General features: G+C 46.7%; 1 protein-coding gene across 3 annotated transcripts in view; it reads right to left on the reverse strand.

Moving 5' to 3' along the window:
* Nucleotides 1-16,352, reverse strand: part of LOC119384023 (probable D-lactate dehydrogenase, mitochondrial) — a 64,585-nt gene that overhangs the window by 14,727 nt on the left and 33,506 nt on the right. For all 3 annotated transcript variants that reach the window (XM_037652309.2, XM_049412738.1, XM_037652311.2), the window contains exons 2-3: nucleotides 11,838-12,094; nucleotides 1,533-1,874 (exon numbers count right to left, since the gene is read on the reverse strand). In XM_037652309.2, the coding sequence (XP_037508237.1) occupies nucleotides 1,533-1,874; nucleotides 11,838-12,089 (594 nt within the window). In that variant the 5' untranslated portion in view covers nucleotides 12,090-12,094. The remainder of the gene's footprint in view (nucleotides 1-1,532; nucleotides 1,875-11,837; nucleotides 12,095-16,352) is intronic.

The raw sequence follows: 16,352 nt of genomic DNA on the forward strand, positions 1-16,352 counted from the left end.
TTAAACGTCAACGATCACACTTGTACTTGTAAATATACGGTGCATGCGCGCGTGTGTAAATAATGAACCAGATGTGTTGTGCCCCGTGCCCGCCAGTAGCCCCTTCCTAATCTTACTACGATTTTCTGCATCCCACCAGAGTACTGCGGCGAAAGTGACTTAAGAAGCGCTTCGTACGCGATAGATGCCAAGCTCTTTCGCCAAGACCGTCCGCTTTGTCTCTTGGAGTCTTCGTGCACGTTTCATGGGACTTCATGGCGGACGCGCAGCCTAAGTTTCAGTCTTGTTTTATAGAACGTCTGATTCGGGAACATGGCTTGCATCGACGTGACAGGCACGTGTTAACACAGTACAAGGACGCTGCTGCCTCGAGCACATGAGCACGCGTCAACACGTTAAAAAAAAAGGAGACGTCAACGTCATCTGTAATCTAAACGCGAAGGCGCATAAAGGCCTACAAGATTCGCGCGCACTATCTCGGAGGCAACGGCGCACCACTGATGGTCGCGCAGCGCGCATGCCCGCGCCCGCGCGTGACTGCCGCGTCTTCCGCGACAGCGCGGGCAGCACATATTCCTACCTGTGCGCTAGCGTACGTTCGTATCCAACGTCGCGGGGTGCAAATCGGTTCGCAACAACCGTACTCGAATACATTGCAAGCCAATTGGCCTTGGTCGGGACCACAGAAAAATTCGTATCACCCCGCAATTCGCACGAGCCGTGATCGTATCACCGAGGTTTTACTGTATTGACATTGAAATTTAATACCATGCAGCGCTTTACGAGTAATTTGAAGCCTGTCATTCAAAGCTGCGATTATTTTTCCATGTTTCTGAAAAGCGGCGCACACATAGGCCTTTGCGATTCCTGGGATCGCAACGTGACCTTGGACTCACAAGAAACGCATGGAGTGGCACACACGTAAGCGTGACAGTGTGCTTAAAACATTGCTTATGAAAAATTCTTGCATGAATATTATGAGAGCTTTTAGTGTTCCTAGAACATCTGTGTATCTGACAGCTTTTTTGTGCTTTCTAGTTCCGATTTCTTGTATTGTCATCCACGGAGCATAACAGTCGCCTGACGGAGACAAAATCTCTGCAGTCAAACGTTTTTGTATGCGTACAAATTGCATGTGTCTTCATATTGCGGCTTTTAACTGCTAAAATGTGTCGCGCAAAATATTGTTCCATACATACAATACCTGCATTAACTCGATACATGTAGATTCATCATCATCTTGCTGAAGTATTTCTACACTGCACTGTAAATATGTTTTGTGAAGTGCTTGTTCAAAGCAGAAATGAATTGCGTTAGTAGGTGTTAATAGTTTCTTCTTGCACTGTATCCTTGAAGTGACCGGGTCGAGAAAAAATGCAACGAATGGTGCGCAATGTCTCCTCCAGCACGGGCAAACAGACACACGTGCAAGGGGACGTGCGCACGAAACAGTTTCCCCTGAAAAGGTCAGCGCCGCTTGCACTGCACATACTCTGACTGTGCGGCGAAGTCAAACCCAAACGTTCACGCACCTCCAAGTTGAGAACGTTCTCCCGCATCGTCCCGTACCGCACAGCGTTGGTGCCCGACGCGCTGGTGGCGCACATGCCGCCGAGCGAGGCGTCGGCGCCCGGGTCGACGGGGAACCAGAGACCCGTGTCGCGGATCTGCTGGTTCAGGTTGCGCCACGTGAGGCCCGGCTCGACGACCACGTCGAAGTCGCTGGCGTTCAGTTCGACCATCTTGTCCATCTGGGAGACGTCGATGCAGACGCCGCCCTTCACGGCATTCACGCCGCCTTCAAGGCCGGAGCCGCTGCCGAACGGCATCATGGGAATCCCCTTCTGGTAGCACAGCTTGGCCGTCCGGCTCACCTGCACCAGAAGCCGATAATGCATACACTCTAAATATTTTCACGCGTAGTAAGCGTGAAACGCGCCCCTCGGCCTCCTAAAATTCGTTTTATGTACCACGTGACTCAAAATACGCGTTGTTTTCCTCCACCCAAGCGTGACGCCGGTCGAGGACACGCACATTCGCTGTATTTTACGCGTGATGCGGGATTCTACGCGTGAGAACCGGAAAACTCGCGCTGAGGAAAAGTTTGCGACGCCGATCGCGCTTTTCCTAATCACGCGTATATATATCCTGATACAATCGCCAAGACAGCCGTGCGACGTCGCCGTTACTCGCCTCTGATTTGCTGCTGCGATTTGCGCCTGCTTTCATTTATTTTTGTTTTTCACGCGAATGCCTTGAAAGGTGGCGCTTGCTTCGATATATGCTTCTGGCGGGAAAACGGGGTTAGAGTCGTTGGAGTCATTGACTTAGCAAGCTCTTTGTGCATCGTCTCTGCCTGCCCTTCGAGCGTGTACTGTGCGGAGGGTTCGCTTTACGGTGTTGAAAAGTGGTGAAGTCATGAATAACTTGACATCGATTGACCTGCGTGGTGTGCCGCGCGGAAGATGCAAGAACACCGAATGCGACTGCCCGGAGTTCTCGCGCGACACGGCGCCACTCACTGCGAACTCTGCTATTCCGGTCGGATGGTGTGCATACTGCGGGCACTCGCCTGCCATTCACGGCCGCTTGGAATACCTGGGTAAGCAAATATTTCGAAATGTGTTTGCTCATTATATATTTTACAACTGTTTTCCCAACAGTGACGTTTCTTCCTATTGACCTCTGAACTTGACATTAGTATCAGGCCAAGTTCTCTGTGTACAGTATGACGGACAGAAACGCGAAAATTTAGGGCTATGTAATTCACGTACTTTCATTTTGAACATCTCCATTTCGTGTCATAGCGGCGTAGTTTTGGCTCGAACACTTACATCAGAGCCAACATTAACTTTAGATGCCGGATTCGTAGCGACGTGACGTGGTTACCTTGAGTAATTGCTCATGAAAGTATTTGTAGTAAAGAAAGTGATGTCGCATTCAGTCCGAGAGTTTCTGTTTCACTCGGGTCGTGCGATCGACCGGGAAGGATGACAAGAAAGAAGGAAGGAGTGTTGCTCTCGGTGCCGTGGCTGTGAGCCGTTTCTCCTTCGCCGTCGGGTATCCACCGGTCCCCGCGTCTAGCGCTCGTTAGCTTAGGCTTGTCGGCGCCAAATTTCGTGGCCGCGTCGCGGTTCGCGGCGGTGGCCATTTTCGGGCCAGGAGGGGGAACGCCGGTAAAGGGGCCGCCTGGCGCCTCGTGCGGTGAATAAACAGCGCCTGCTTCCCCCGTCCTCCGCAAAGCGCCTCGAAAATGACCAAAAATATATTGTATGCCGTAAATTCATGTAGTCGATGCGTACATTACGAAGCGTTAAAGTTGTGCCATATCCTGCAAAACAGGCGCGTTAAGGCCACAGTAAAATTGTGTGTTTTTGGTGCACATCAAGGCTGAAGTTCGTTTTTTTTATGTGAGTGCCCAACGCATGAGTCCATAAGTATTATTTGAAGCCGCTATTGCCAAGAGACCGCTCTGGTTACAGGCGAACTATTTATGCCGCAACCTCGCCTTTTATAGTAAGATACGATTGCGTCACCTTCAGGGTGAGGCTACTGGGTGAAGTCGCACTTGTGTGCATGTAATAGGGAGTTTTCGAATAGTGGCCCCAAACGTTTGGGGCCCCAAGGCCTCTTGCGTGGGCTCGCTTTGGGTCAAGCAGGAGTTATAGAGTTTTCGAATAGTGTCTGCGGCAATTTGGGCACTCCCCCTATTCTAGGTCACTGTGGTTTTGGCCGAGAGCCGTCGCTTCGAAGTGAGTGCCGTCATGCTTGTTTGACGCAAAGCTTTTGGGGCAGGCTTTGGGGCTCCGCTAAATTGGCGAAATAGCGTGCCCAACCTCAAAACCCGAGGCTGTTTCGGTCTCGCGCATGCGCAGCGGCCTCGACGCTATTTCTTTGGGGCCCCTATTCGAAAACTCCCTAATATTTGCGTTACCGTAAGGTAGCATAAACAGTTTACCTTACCGTCCACTACGTGTAGCCAGTGCCTCGGCGGTCGGTAATGCTAGCTGTCGCGGCAGCAAGAATTGCGCTCTGCTGCAGTCATGTTGTGATCTTATAGCAAAATTATACGGAATTACAGAAAAGCTGTTTTTGTAAGCGCCTCAGGTAGAGCATACGTGTCAAAACAGTCAATTCGAGCTTGCACCGTTTACTGTAAAAGCCCAAAATTGTCGCGAGTACAAAAAATGAAGTGCTTCGTATGGTACTCAGTGGTGTAACTAATAGCTGATATTTTTGAATGCCATTTCTGAAATTCGCAGTGAAATGTGGTCAGTATACGATCCCCAGGTTAACGGTTTTCTTCCTAATGGATGAATATGTCTGAGATACCACGCTGAGTGCACGTGTTCACAATCGAGTTGAGTTCTACTTCCACAAACACTATAATTGCGGAAGAGTGTTAGCTCACCCGGCTGCCAACCGACAAGACAGCGGTTCGATTCCCACCGCGGGCACAAATGTTTTTTTTTTTTCCTGCAGCTGTTCCTCTCTATGGACGAACGGTTGCACCACAATGTTCCTTCTTTGGGGCTTACAGTTGCGCCATACGGGATGTCAAACATACGGTTAACCTCTCTCCATTTAGTCTCGAGAAGGACTAACGGTTCTGCCAACGCAGTTCGTTTGTCAAGGGAACAACTTTTGATTGAAAAACTCGCAAGATCTTTTGGAGTGTACGGAAAGAGGCACTCGTCTCACTTCCGCAATTATATTTATCGCTGTGAAATTTATATTTGTTGATCTGTGCAGACAATAGATGAAGAAGGACATTCTGAAAGCGGAATAGATGCACCTTGCGTGAAGGCACTTTCAAAAGCATCCTTTATCCTGAGGACCACGTCACCAGTGGCGGTATTACCGGCTTATCTCCTAAACGAAGAACTGGTAAGACAGTCCTGTACCTTCTTATGTCCCTCTTTATTTCTTCAGATTGCCATATTTCAGAAGATTTTATTGGCGCCCAGTGTAATCTGAAGCACTCACGTTTTTTTTTCTTTTTCATTCGTGCTCAAACAGATTGCCGGTGTACGAACTATACTTGACTTTACGACATCAAAACCCATTTGTTCTGTTCTTGCTCACCCCCAATGCCACAATAATTAAATCAACAAAGAGCCACGAAGTTTTGCTGATTGTGCGCTGTATTCTGTGTTCATGAAGTTTAACTCCACGTTCTCTCTTTCAGCTTGCCTTTGAAAGTGAACTGATATTTTTAAGCACTATCAAGGAGAATGTCAAAAGCCTCAGCAAAATTCTGCCTGCAGTGGCGACAGTGTCATCCTTAGCGGACCCATCGTACACAGAGGTGGATGCGTACCTGAGGCCAAGGCTCGCGAAAATGGCCCTAATTTCAGAGGTGAGTAAAATAGTTTTTTAAGAGCCAAAGTTTCAGAAGCAATTCATAACGTCATCATTCTTCTGACACTATACTCAATTTTCAGCAGTATCAGAAGATTTAACGCCGCAGTCGCAATGTGAGCTTTGTCGACAAAATCATTTTCATGAATTTGTAGTTCTGCACCAAGTGAAATTGGACAACGGTTCATTCCATCAGGTACCAATTTAATTTCTCCTTTTTATCTTTGCCAGGTTTCACCCGTAGACATTATTGGCCCGTGCATTGTGCGGGGCGACGTGAAGGTGCTTGTATGCGGCTAAGAGCCCAGCGAAACCACGAAGCTACAGCCGAACACGTCGCTGGAAAAAGCACTGGTGCTTTGTTTGTGTGTGTACTACGTCAAGGACCTTGCGTATCCGGCTGCTTTTGGCTAGTTGCTTGGCTTCGTTCAAGCAGTCGTTAAACGTGCCGGCATCGACAAAATTCCATGGGCGCAGAAAAGGCTACGGTATTTGTTCACGAAACTACACTTCGTTTGAGTTAAGTACACAAAGTTTATGTGCTGCTTAAAGAGACATCCAATATTCATCTAGCGCCTATTTTACAGTTCCTGTGTGTTTTTTTCTTGTATTGCTCTTCCATAAAAAGAAGTGTTTTTGTAAGTTATGGTCACTAAAAGTTTTACTCAAATTTAAATTCTTGTAAATATTTCGTTCTACTTAACCCCTTATCTTTGATTCAAAATGTAAAGTGTCAGAGCACTCCGCGCAAGATTCCTCACTCAAATTTGTGGTCTACCGTATATATAAGTAATCGCCTCGAAAGAATGCATGCACATCAGAGGCTTAATTGTAGGATTCGCCAGATGCACCTGTGGAACATGCTTTATGAAAGTTTGAGACAATCGAGAACGCCTTCATTCTGCTAACACTACTAAATTCTGAACGGTGTATAACGAAGATCTAACGCCGCAATCGCGATGTGAGGCTTGTCGATCCGTGACGGGAGGCCTTCCTAATGCTTAGTTAAGGTGTAACAGAGGATTTTTACTTACTTGATGCGGGATTCTCCTGCCCTATAAAATGTGTTTCTGACTGTCAGAAAGTGTTTAAAAATAAATTTGAGAGAAGATAATATTTGTTGTGCTGTATTTGTTGATGCTTGGCGGCTCTTTGGCGCGTATATATGCTAATTGCCCGGCATTACATGGCTAATTTCAAAAATCAAGTTTCAATTTTCATATTGGGCACGGGAACATTCTATTGGTTCTGCAGAACACGAGCTTGCTAGCTGCACCGTAAATACAGACCGCACTGCCGATGTTGAGCTGTGCGTATATATGTACCGTTGGGTATAACATGGAAAGAGTAGCCAGTGAAATAATGAAAGCTTGTCTCTTATTTCTAGCCTACTCTCTGTACTATAAACCGAAATCCATATTTATGTTTCAGCCAGCAAGCTCATTTTACCCTCTCGCAGTGTCGCGTTCTACAGTTTGCACATGTGCAAGATGAAAAGGAAAAATTAATTTTTGTAATGCGCTAATTAATGCCGGGCATCAGTATGTATACTCTTCAAGAAGCCGCCAAGCCCAGACAGTACAACAAATATTATCTTCTTTCAGCTTTCTTTTTGGATGATTTCTGACAGTCAGAAAGGGATTTCAAGGAGCGGGAGAATGCCCCATTAAGTAAGTAAAACTCCTCTCTTACACCTTCTCTAAGCGTGAAAAAGGTTGGCAGTCATGGTTGGCAAGCGTGGTGCGCTTAGCGTGAAAGCGCACCACGCTTAGTACAAGCGTGCAAAAAATCGCCCCCACTCATGCTTCGCAAGCGTTATGCATCCCGCAAGTCACGCTCAGGAAGCGTGATTTTTTCAGCGTGAAAGCACACCACGCATAGAACAAGCGTGCAAAAACACGCCCCCCTCTCACGCTTGCTACGCGTGAAAATATTTAGAGTGTACACACGTTTAAGACATTTTCAAGCGCAGCTGCTCAAAGATGAACGCTTACAGTCCAGAAGGGAGGACAGCGATTCACGTACAAGTGAAAGTTACGGAGATACATTGAGGCATGGACCTGAGACAAAGACCGCATTTAGACGCTGCTTGAATAACTTCATTGCACTTTTTCTTAAAGGGCTATGTGCGGGAAAGGGGGGGGGTTCATCGAAGGTTGTTTTCTTTGTTAGAAGGATCGTATATTTTACTCAATTGATAGAGCATCGGACGCGTTATCCGAAGGTTGTAGGTTCGGTCTCTACCTGCGAGAAGTTGATTTTTCATCCACTTCAGTTCGTTTCCATTTATGTCACAGTTATAGTTAAACATACAGGTAATGTCTCCTATACCTTTCTTAGTTTCATTGTCTGTTGGTTTCATTAGGTTGTGGGGAGAAGTGTTGCACAACAGAAACATTCCAAATTGGTTTGAACGTCGCTACTTACCGACGCACCAAGTTTGTGGTCACTGGGATTTATACACGGTGCCGCCACATAAGCACATGGCGAAAGAGGCGCGTTGTGCAACTCCCCGATAGCTATATCGCTCAACGAATCGCTATAAATGCCTAAATAATTGCAATAATCATTGTAATAGCACAGGGGAGAAACATAGTGCTGGGTGCTGGGTTGGAAAACAAACACGCTTGTTCAAGAGCCCATTCTGACCAAGTAACACGCGTTTTATATAATACGCTGGTTTCTAGTAAAAATGGAAAATGGCAACCAGTAGCCGAATTTGTTAGCTATTCTGCTTGCACACGCTCCTGTAAGAGTCTTTGGTAATTTTCGACCACCGTAGACATTCATCGCCATGCTTTTGAACACGGCTCATACAAACATGAAATACACATTGATTAGGTTGTGTGAACTTAAAAAAGCAGGTCTGCGCACTCTGGCTGCTATGGTACTGCTTAGACACCTGAAACTTGATGACATAAAATGGAGGTCGTATCACACAGCTACCGTATAGACGATTTTCCGCAGATGGTTTGCACAAGTAGAATGAGATGGCGCCACCGGCACATGGTCTTTCAGCCCCAGAACGTGGCCTTTGGCAACGCTGCTCAATAGGTCTCCATCTACGCCGCCTCGTCTGCTCGACGTCCCCATTCTGTGCGCACGCGTTGGGAAGGTAAAAACTAGCAGACGGCAGCGGCGGAAAAAGTTAACAAGGCGGTATCTGTGGATGCGGTTTCCTTCCGTCTCGAATTTATCACGTCGTCGTGCGCTGTGGTGCCCGTAAGTTCGAAACTTTCGCTTGCATTTGCTTTATATTTGTGTCCTGAAGCATCGAGAGCAATGCATTAGTCATTATTTTGCTCTGTTTCCAAGGTGTACTCTCAGAACCTCGGAGACAAGGCTTAGCAGGCGTGGCTAAATAAATACAGCTGATCGCAATAATAAAGATACCGGATGCTTTGTCCCCAGCACGAGATGACACAAAGCGATAGCCGATTTCACCATTTATTTATTGTTGTCGGGACAGTGGGCGAATAGCAAGCACGAGTATGGATCGAAGTGGGCGGTCGCGTCTGCATAGGTACTGTCATGGTGGCTTGTAACTACAACTACTGGTGGCTTCTGATACAGCAATTGATTCAGACGCCACCTATGGAGAACTGTCCAAGTACAGGCCACAAATATGGCTGTTTTTGCGCGAGGAAAAAAAATTGGCCGCGTATCTGCGTGCTTCGCTGCAAATGTCGTGTAAAGACGATAGAAGAGGCGCTGTGTGAGATATGGACGCCATCTGGCAATACGTCGGGAAACATGAATGCTGTGTTGCGTGCTGGTAGTCCCGGCGCAGCAGCAGGCGAAGACCGGCGGTGACCAACGCGACCGGCGGGGACGCCAGCCAGCCCGAAAACGCGGTTTGGCGCGAAGCGCTGAAGCAGAGAAACGTCCGCACTCAACGAGTACTCTCCACACACTCTTTTATTTACACGTCGCCTGGGTAAAACAGGAACGCCAGAGCGGCGCCCACAACCGGCAGCCTGAAGGCCGCCCACAACGCTGCTTTTTCATTTTTTAAATATTTTTTTTCACCTTCTTGGCCTTCTCAAAACTAAAGTTTTTCAACACCAACCCATGGCATTCGTACAGTGCAATACAGAACCGAAACCGAAACACAACAATGAGCTCGTGCGAAGGGCACGGAGGAAGGCAAATTTCAGCGCAGTCGCATTTTCAGCTTTGTTGAAACAGCGCTCACTAGACAACGACGAAGTAAAAGAAGGCACAGGACAGGCAGCGCCTGTCCTGTGCCTTCTTTTACTTCGTCGTCGTCTAGTGAGCGCTGTTTCAACAAAGATGAACGCATACCAACTCGCTTAAGCTTCCATTCTTATGCATTTTCAGCGCAGCTTAAGAAACTAGGGTCCTTAAAATTACGTATGTATGCATTTTCTATTAAAGGAACACGCCACCTAATACTTACCTAGTGATGTTGCACCTCAGATATGCATGATATTTACTTTTTGATCGACAACGTTCACAAGTATGAACAGCCGTACCAGTTCAAGACGGCTGGCCCTTGGGCAAGTGGTTCAACTTTGGCCGAGTGGCTGAATCGAGGGACGTGCCGACAAACAGAAAGACAGACAGACAGAAAGACAGACCAAAATTTCTGCGTTTAAGTTCCCCAAGAAAGACTATCGTCTTTATTAACGAGGGAAGGGGTCCAGGGGAGCGCAAACCTTCGACTGTTGCGCTCCCCTGGACCCCTTCCCTCGTTATTTCCTCGCGCAAAAACAGCCATATTTGTGGCCTGTACTTGGACATGAACCGACTAGCCCAGCAACGTGTACTTCTAGACTATGAAGAACTGTCTGCAAATGCATCAAATTGACACAATATTTCAAGGCACTCGATATTGTATTGCAGCAAAAATAATATCATATTACATTGATTCGTGTGTTTTATAGTAACTAATCAAAATAAGTTCTCATTAAATATCTATTTATCCCGAAGCCATTCATTCTGCGTTTTTGCATATATAGAACCAAATCTCAAGCTTGAAATATAGTGCAAATTCGTTTTTGGTTTTGTTCATTTTGCGAAAAGAAAAATCATACATTTGACATGGCTCGAGGGAAGTGCCACGTCGAACGACTCTTCGACCATGGTAGTGCCTTCAGAAAAGTGATAATGTGCAACAGTACACCGCGAAATGAAGTTATATGCAGACAGATTTATTAGGCAGGAGGTTCAATTCATCCAAACTTCAGTGTATCTTGCTCTTTCTTGGCTAATAGTCGACTATCAAAAACAAGTGATATACACAATTGCGTACAAAACGTCTGAAAAGGTTAAATGCATACGCCATAAATGCGAAGTAGATTAAACATATCACTTATCGCTGTGGCGTAGTACGTGCATAACAAACGCAAATGTCTCAACCTTGTCATCTTTCAGGCGAATTAATAATCGGACTGTCTTGCTGCGCAAGCATGTGAGTTGCTTACACGCTGCTGCAACCAGCTTCTGTGGTACGGCCACGACCGCTTTGCTGGCTGAAGGCGAGTTGCGATCACGTGATCAAACATGGCCGCGTCCACGCGCTACTGCGGGAATTTATCTATATTATTTAGGTTATCGGAGCTCCACATATTCGTCTGTGCATGCTCTGATAAGACTACGGATGCTGCTTGATGAAGTTTTATGGCGCAACGCCATCGGAAGCCAAAGTGCTCTAGAGACCAACGTTATCGCTGAAGGTTTCTTTAGGAAAACGACCCGCAATCTATCGTGACCTGCTTAAACACATGAATCGCACCTTGCCGCTAATAGAATGTATGAAGGCATTACGACGCCGTACACTGCACAACCGCAGTGCAAAGAAATTTGTGTGTTGCACTCAATATGGTACACCTTTTTTCGTGGGAGGAAAGGTGCTTTTAAAAATTTTACCGTACGATGTGCAAGCCGTACGCCACTTCTGAAATTACAGTGAACAGAATGCGCTGGACAGACTGGCAGCTTTGTTAAGAAAGTTCTCTCGGACGCCTAGAGAAGCCACCGCAGATGTGAACATTTTCCTTCAAAAGTTCTGATGCCTAAACAGACAAGCTTCCTCTGCTTGATCACCACAACTGCGGTGCCGCAAAAGGTGTGGCACGAAAGAAGCGCGATCGACAGGCGCGTCATGGTTTGCTGTCGTGCGGCTTTCGTCCTCTCTCGTATGATGATGCGTCGCAGTTTCAGTAAATAACCATACAGCGCTAAGAGTTTCTTGTGCAGAACGACAACTTCTGAACGTACTGGACAGGAGAAAAAAAAAACGTCCATAAAATTGTTTTAAATATTTCAATAAAATCAACCAAAATGAGGTTTAGAAAAGACCAATAATTAAAATCCCCGAGGTGGCGCAAATTGCAGGCACTTGATCACACCGGGTGAAGTGCTTGGAATCTACCGAATAAAGAGCATGACAATCGCTTTGTCAATGCATTTGATAGTCTTTTACATCATTATCAAAGCCGGCTTTAGCCCACCTGGCTGGTGTCCTGGGCGAAGACGACGACGTCCGGTGGTGAGGGCGAGTGTGGCCCTTCGTCGCGGCTGTGCTGCTCCTTGATAGCTTCGGTGGTGCTGACGTTCTTGGGGCCGAAGATAGCCTCGAGCTCCTTGATCACGTCTTGGGAGAACCACCGACGGCCAGACACTGCCGGGCCGCTACCTGCCCCGGTAGCCCGCCGCAGTGCCCCCCGGCACAGCGAGCACCACGGCACCCGCGACACCAGCATGGCGGCTGCGTGGTAAGCAGCACTATTATTCAAATGCTGTGCGCGTGCATCTTGCGACTATGTTTCGCTGCAAAACGAGCCACATTAATGTGATTAAAAGACCAAACTGGTGTTTCGGACCCCATACCGGACATGATGTATACGCTGCTGAGCACGAGCTCCAAGTGTTGAATGTGTTCGAAGCGCTTGTGTTCGTCTTGTACTTCTTCTTTGTCCTTGTGTGCTGCCGCGCTATGCTACTAGCCAGTTTACGATGAACCAACAAGCCCATATTGGTACCCTTGTCCAAGTTTTGACGACGGTGGCGCTATGATAACAGCAAAATTGATAACAAAATCGCTCGTGTACAGAGCAATGGGAGCGCTTTAAAGGGGTACTGACACCTTTTTTTAGAAGGAGAGTTTACTCTGCCATACAAATCTCCTGTATGCAGAGACGGCTCTGAGTAAGTGTGAAGCTCAGCAAATGCTGATAAGATATTTTAATTTGATATTAAAGTCAATTTTTCCATGGCGCACCTACTGACATCAACACCAGCTTGACATCAGGCTACACAGTACAAATTCTGGTCACTTCACGCAGCAGTCTGGCTAGTTGTGATGATGTCAGGTACCAGAACTCCCAGAATGGCCGCTTGTGCATCATCAAAACTTCCAAAATGGCCGCTTGTGCATCACCAACGGAGCCACGGTGCGGAGCGGCCGTGGAAGCGTCACTATATAGTGTGCGATCACGTGACGAGAAGTTCATACCGTGTTGTGACGTCAGGGTACAGTAGGAACCGAAACTAGCTTTTAAAAACATGCTGTAATTACTTTTTCAGGGCACACTCACGCTTAGCACTACCTTTTCTAGGCTCTTGAGGGCCTGACCTTTCATTTGACACAAAAAAACGACAATTGAAAATATTCGTGTCAGTAGCCCTTTAAGGAAATCCAGATGGCCATATTAACACGTGTTCCCTCCTACTACGCTGTGCTTCTTAATCAGACGGCGGTTTTCACACGCGAAACTAGCGAATCTAAATTGCAGCCGTTAAGTGTAGAGGATGTCGGTGCAAGAGAACGGGCGAAGTTCTCAGACCATAGTGTATTGCGCTGCTAAATACGAGGGCGCGAGGTGGATTTCCGGCCACAGCGGCCGCCTTTCGATGGGGCCGAAATGCAAGAACGCCCGTGTGCTTAGATTTCGAACCGCAGACGATTAAAGATAAGTCGTAGAACGTCAGTGCGACGTGTGTGACGTATCTCATGACCGCACGATGGCTTCGGCAGTTTAAACTCACCAATTTCTTTTCAGAACAAAAATTGAACTCCACGCAGAGGAAAAACTGCGAGAAGAGTCCAGTGTTAGAGCACACTGGCTTAAGCAAAGTACCTGCTTTCATAAAACAGTTATGAAAGCAGCACCATTGTTTTTTTTAGCATGAAATCAGCACACTGCACACCTATCGAATGATTGAATGATTAGGGAAGCCGTTGGAAAAGAATAAAAAAATGACCAGGCGAGAAAATAAAATCCAATGTGCAACGACATAGCCTATTTACTAAAGGATCGGGATATCGTCACAAACAGGTATGGCGATAAATTTTACCGGAACAACTTCAAAATGGTGGCAGGGAAAGACCTATAAATATTTCAGCTATGACGACGATTCCAGTTAAACTGATTGCCCTTCAGGAATACCTAAATATGACGCAACAATAAAAGAGAAGACAAGCTTCTAGGGTTATCAGCCGTTTTGTCAAAATAAGACGTGATCATTACTCTGTAAATGTATTGACAACCTCGGATGTGGAAGTTGTGCTATTAGCCCCGAGAACGAACACTGTCGGCGCGGCAATAGCGGCGATGTGACGTCACGGCAAGGACTCGCTTGCTCCGCGGCCGAGGATCGCCTTTTACAGCGAAAGCTGTTATGAGATCATTTCACCGGCCGTTTTTGGCGCCGTAGTTGTCCGCCGCCGCCGCCGCTGCCGCCGCCGGTGTCCGTAACCAGTATTGCTCTAAATAAGAAAAAAAAACTAAATAAGAAAAAAGTTCCAGGATGGAACGAGCTTCGAACCTGGGCCCTCTGCGTGGGAGCCCAGTATTCAACCTCTGAGCCATGCCGGTGCTTGAAACTGCTTTGCAAAAAGGTCCTATACAGGCTTTATGTCGGGAAGGAACCACATTAGCATATGCAATATAGCGTGGTAGAAGAGTAAAATAAGCACCAAGCGTCGCACAACGCGAATTCTGTAACCAGGCGTCACACAATGCGAATTGCGCAACGAGTAGGTTGTTGAATGCTTCCAACCCATTACAAAGGGCTCTGCCATAATTCTTCATCGTCATCAGGTACAGCATCAACAAAGTGGCATATTGCTTTATATGCGTTTAGCAGGTACCAAAGCTCTCCGTAGAATGACGAAAAATGGCACAGTGCCTGCTGCCCTACTTCTCAAAAATTACAATGATTTATAGCGTGGTTTGTTCCTCGCAAGTGCACTTGTATTGGTTGCCAAGGAAGCCCATAAGCGCATGAACCATTTCCTCGGGGTCTCAGTAAAGTTCTTCGCCCCCCCCCCCCGTCTCTCTCCCACGTCAACGTATGTTATACAGCATGACGGGAGAGGGAAATAGCGACCGGGCGTCACGCAATGGAAATTACGTAACTGGTGGGCCGTTTAAAGCTTCCAACCCATTACAAGGGCTGAGCCATAATTCTTCATCGTCATCAGTCGTCGCGTCAACAAAGTGCACATAATTCCTTACAGACGTGTAGCTGGTGCCTCGCTTCTCCGCAGAATGACGAATAATGGCTTAGTAGGTGCTTCCCAACTTCACAAAAATTGTGATTTATGGCGTAGTGGGTACCTTTCTAGAGTACTTGTATTGTAGTCCCAAGAGAGCTTACAACGGGCTCTCGAAACGCCGCTCTTCCAGCTTTCGCTGTGACTGTGCTGCGGTTTCAGCGCAGGCCTGGCGTTTTTTCTGTGCCCGTCGCGTAACCCCTCTTTCGCGATACGGTGGTGATTACTGCTCATTCTTGCGATGCATACTCCCAAGGTAGAAGGTGGAAGTTTGCACTACTATCGAAAGTTAAGTAAGCTGTACAAAGTTTGGATAGTATAGCTTATAATGGGCAAATTCTCGTCCTAACGGAAAACATCGGTGCTAAAAAAATTACGCTAATGGTACCAACTTCATTACAACTTGTCGCAGACTACACGGTTAGAACATGCGTCCTGAAGAATTACAAATGAAATTAGGACGCTTTCAATTCACTAAGTACAATGTGGTTTATCGTGAAAGGTATGTCTGCCTTTGCAGATTATTTATATATTTATTTATTTACAATACCTCAAAGGCCCCAGTGAAGGTGTTTTACATGAGGGGTGTGCTTTTACAACGGATTGAGTGAGTAGATGCTCAATCGCTGCTTTGAAGGTGATGATACTGGAGTGGTGCGCAACGTCAGGAGGAAGGCCATTCCAATCTTGTGCTGTCTTGGCAAAAAAGGATGAAAGGTTCGCAGTGGTGTGAGCAGGTGGCGGGTACACAGCTTTCCCGTCGTTGATGCGGTCTGAATGACGACGAGTTGGCTTGATAGCGGGAGTACGAAGTGATGCATGATAGAACTTGAAAAACAGGCAGAGACGAGCGATACGGCGGCGTAATATTAATGAAAGGATAGCGAGGTTAGCGCGAGATTTAAGTTCGGTTACGCTTGACTGGTATGAATAATCTGAACAGATAAACCTTGCTGCCCGGTTTTGCACAGTTTCAACTGTTTTAATGTTGTTTGTTTGGTGAGGGTCCCAAACAGCGCATGCGTATTCAAGCTTGGGTCTGATTAGTGTCTGATATGCTAGTAGTTTCACAGGGGTAGGAGCTAGATGAAGGTTTCGACGTAGGCAGCAAAGAGCGCGGTTAGCTTCGTTAGTGACGTGCGACCATGTTAAGTCAGAAGACAAATGAACACCTAAATACTTGTATGAAGTTGCAGATGAAATTTCCGTGTTGTTAATAAGGTATCTTGGAGCTGGGTAGTACTGGCGGCGATGAAAAGAGACTAGTGATGTTTTGTTTGTGTTTAGGGACATTAACCATTTCTTACACCATATTTCGATTTTATGAAGGTCGGATGGATGTTTGATGCGTTGTTAATCGGGCGATAAATGACGCAATCATCTGCGAAAAGCCTGACGTTAGAAGAAAGGTTATTTGGCAAGTCGTTTATATATATTAGGAAAAGCAGTGCACCTAGAACCGTGCCCT

This window comes from Rhipicephalus sanguineus, chromosome 2 (genome assembly GCF_013339695.2).
Source record: "Rhipicephalus sanguineus isolate Rsan-2018 chromosome 2, BIME_Rsan_1.4, whole genome shotgun sequence".
Taxonomy (NCBI): Eukaryota; Metazoa; Arthropoda; class Arachnida; order Ixodida; family Ixodidae; genus Rhipicephalus; species Rhipicephalus sanguineus.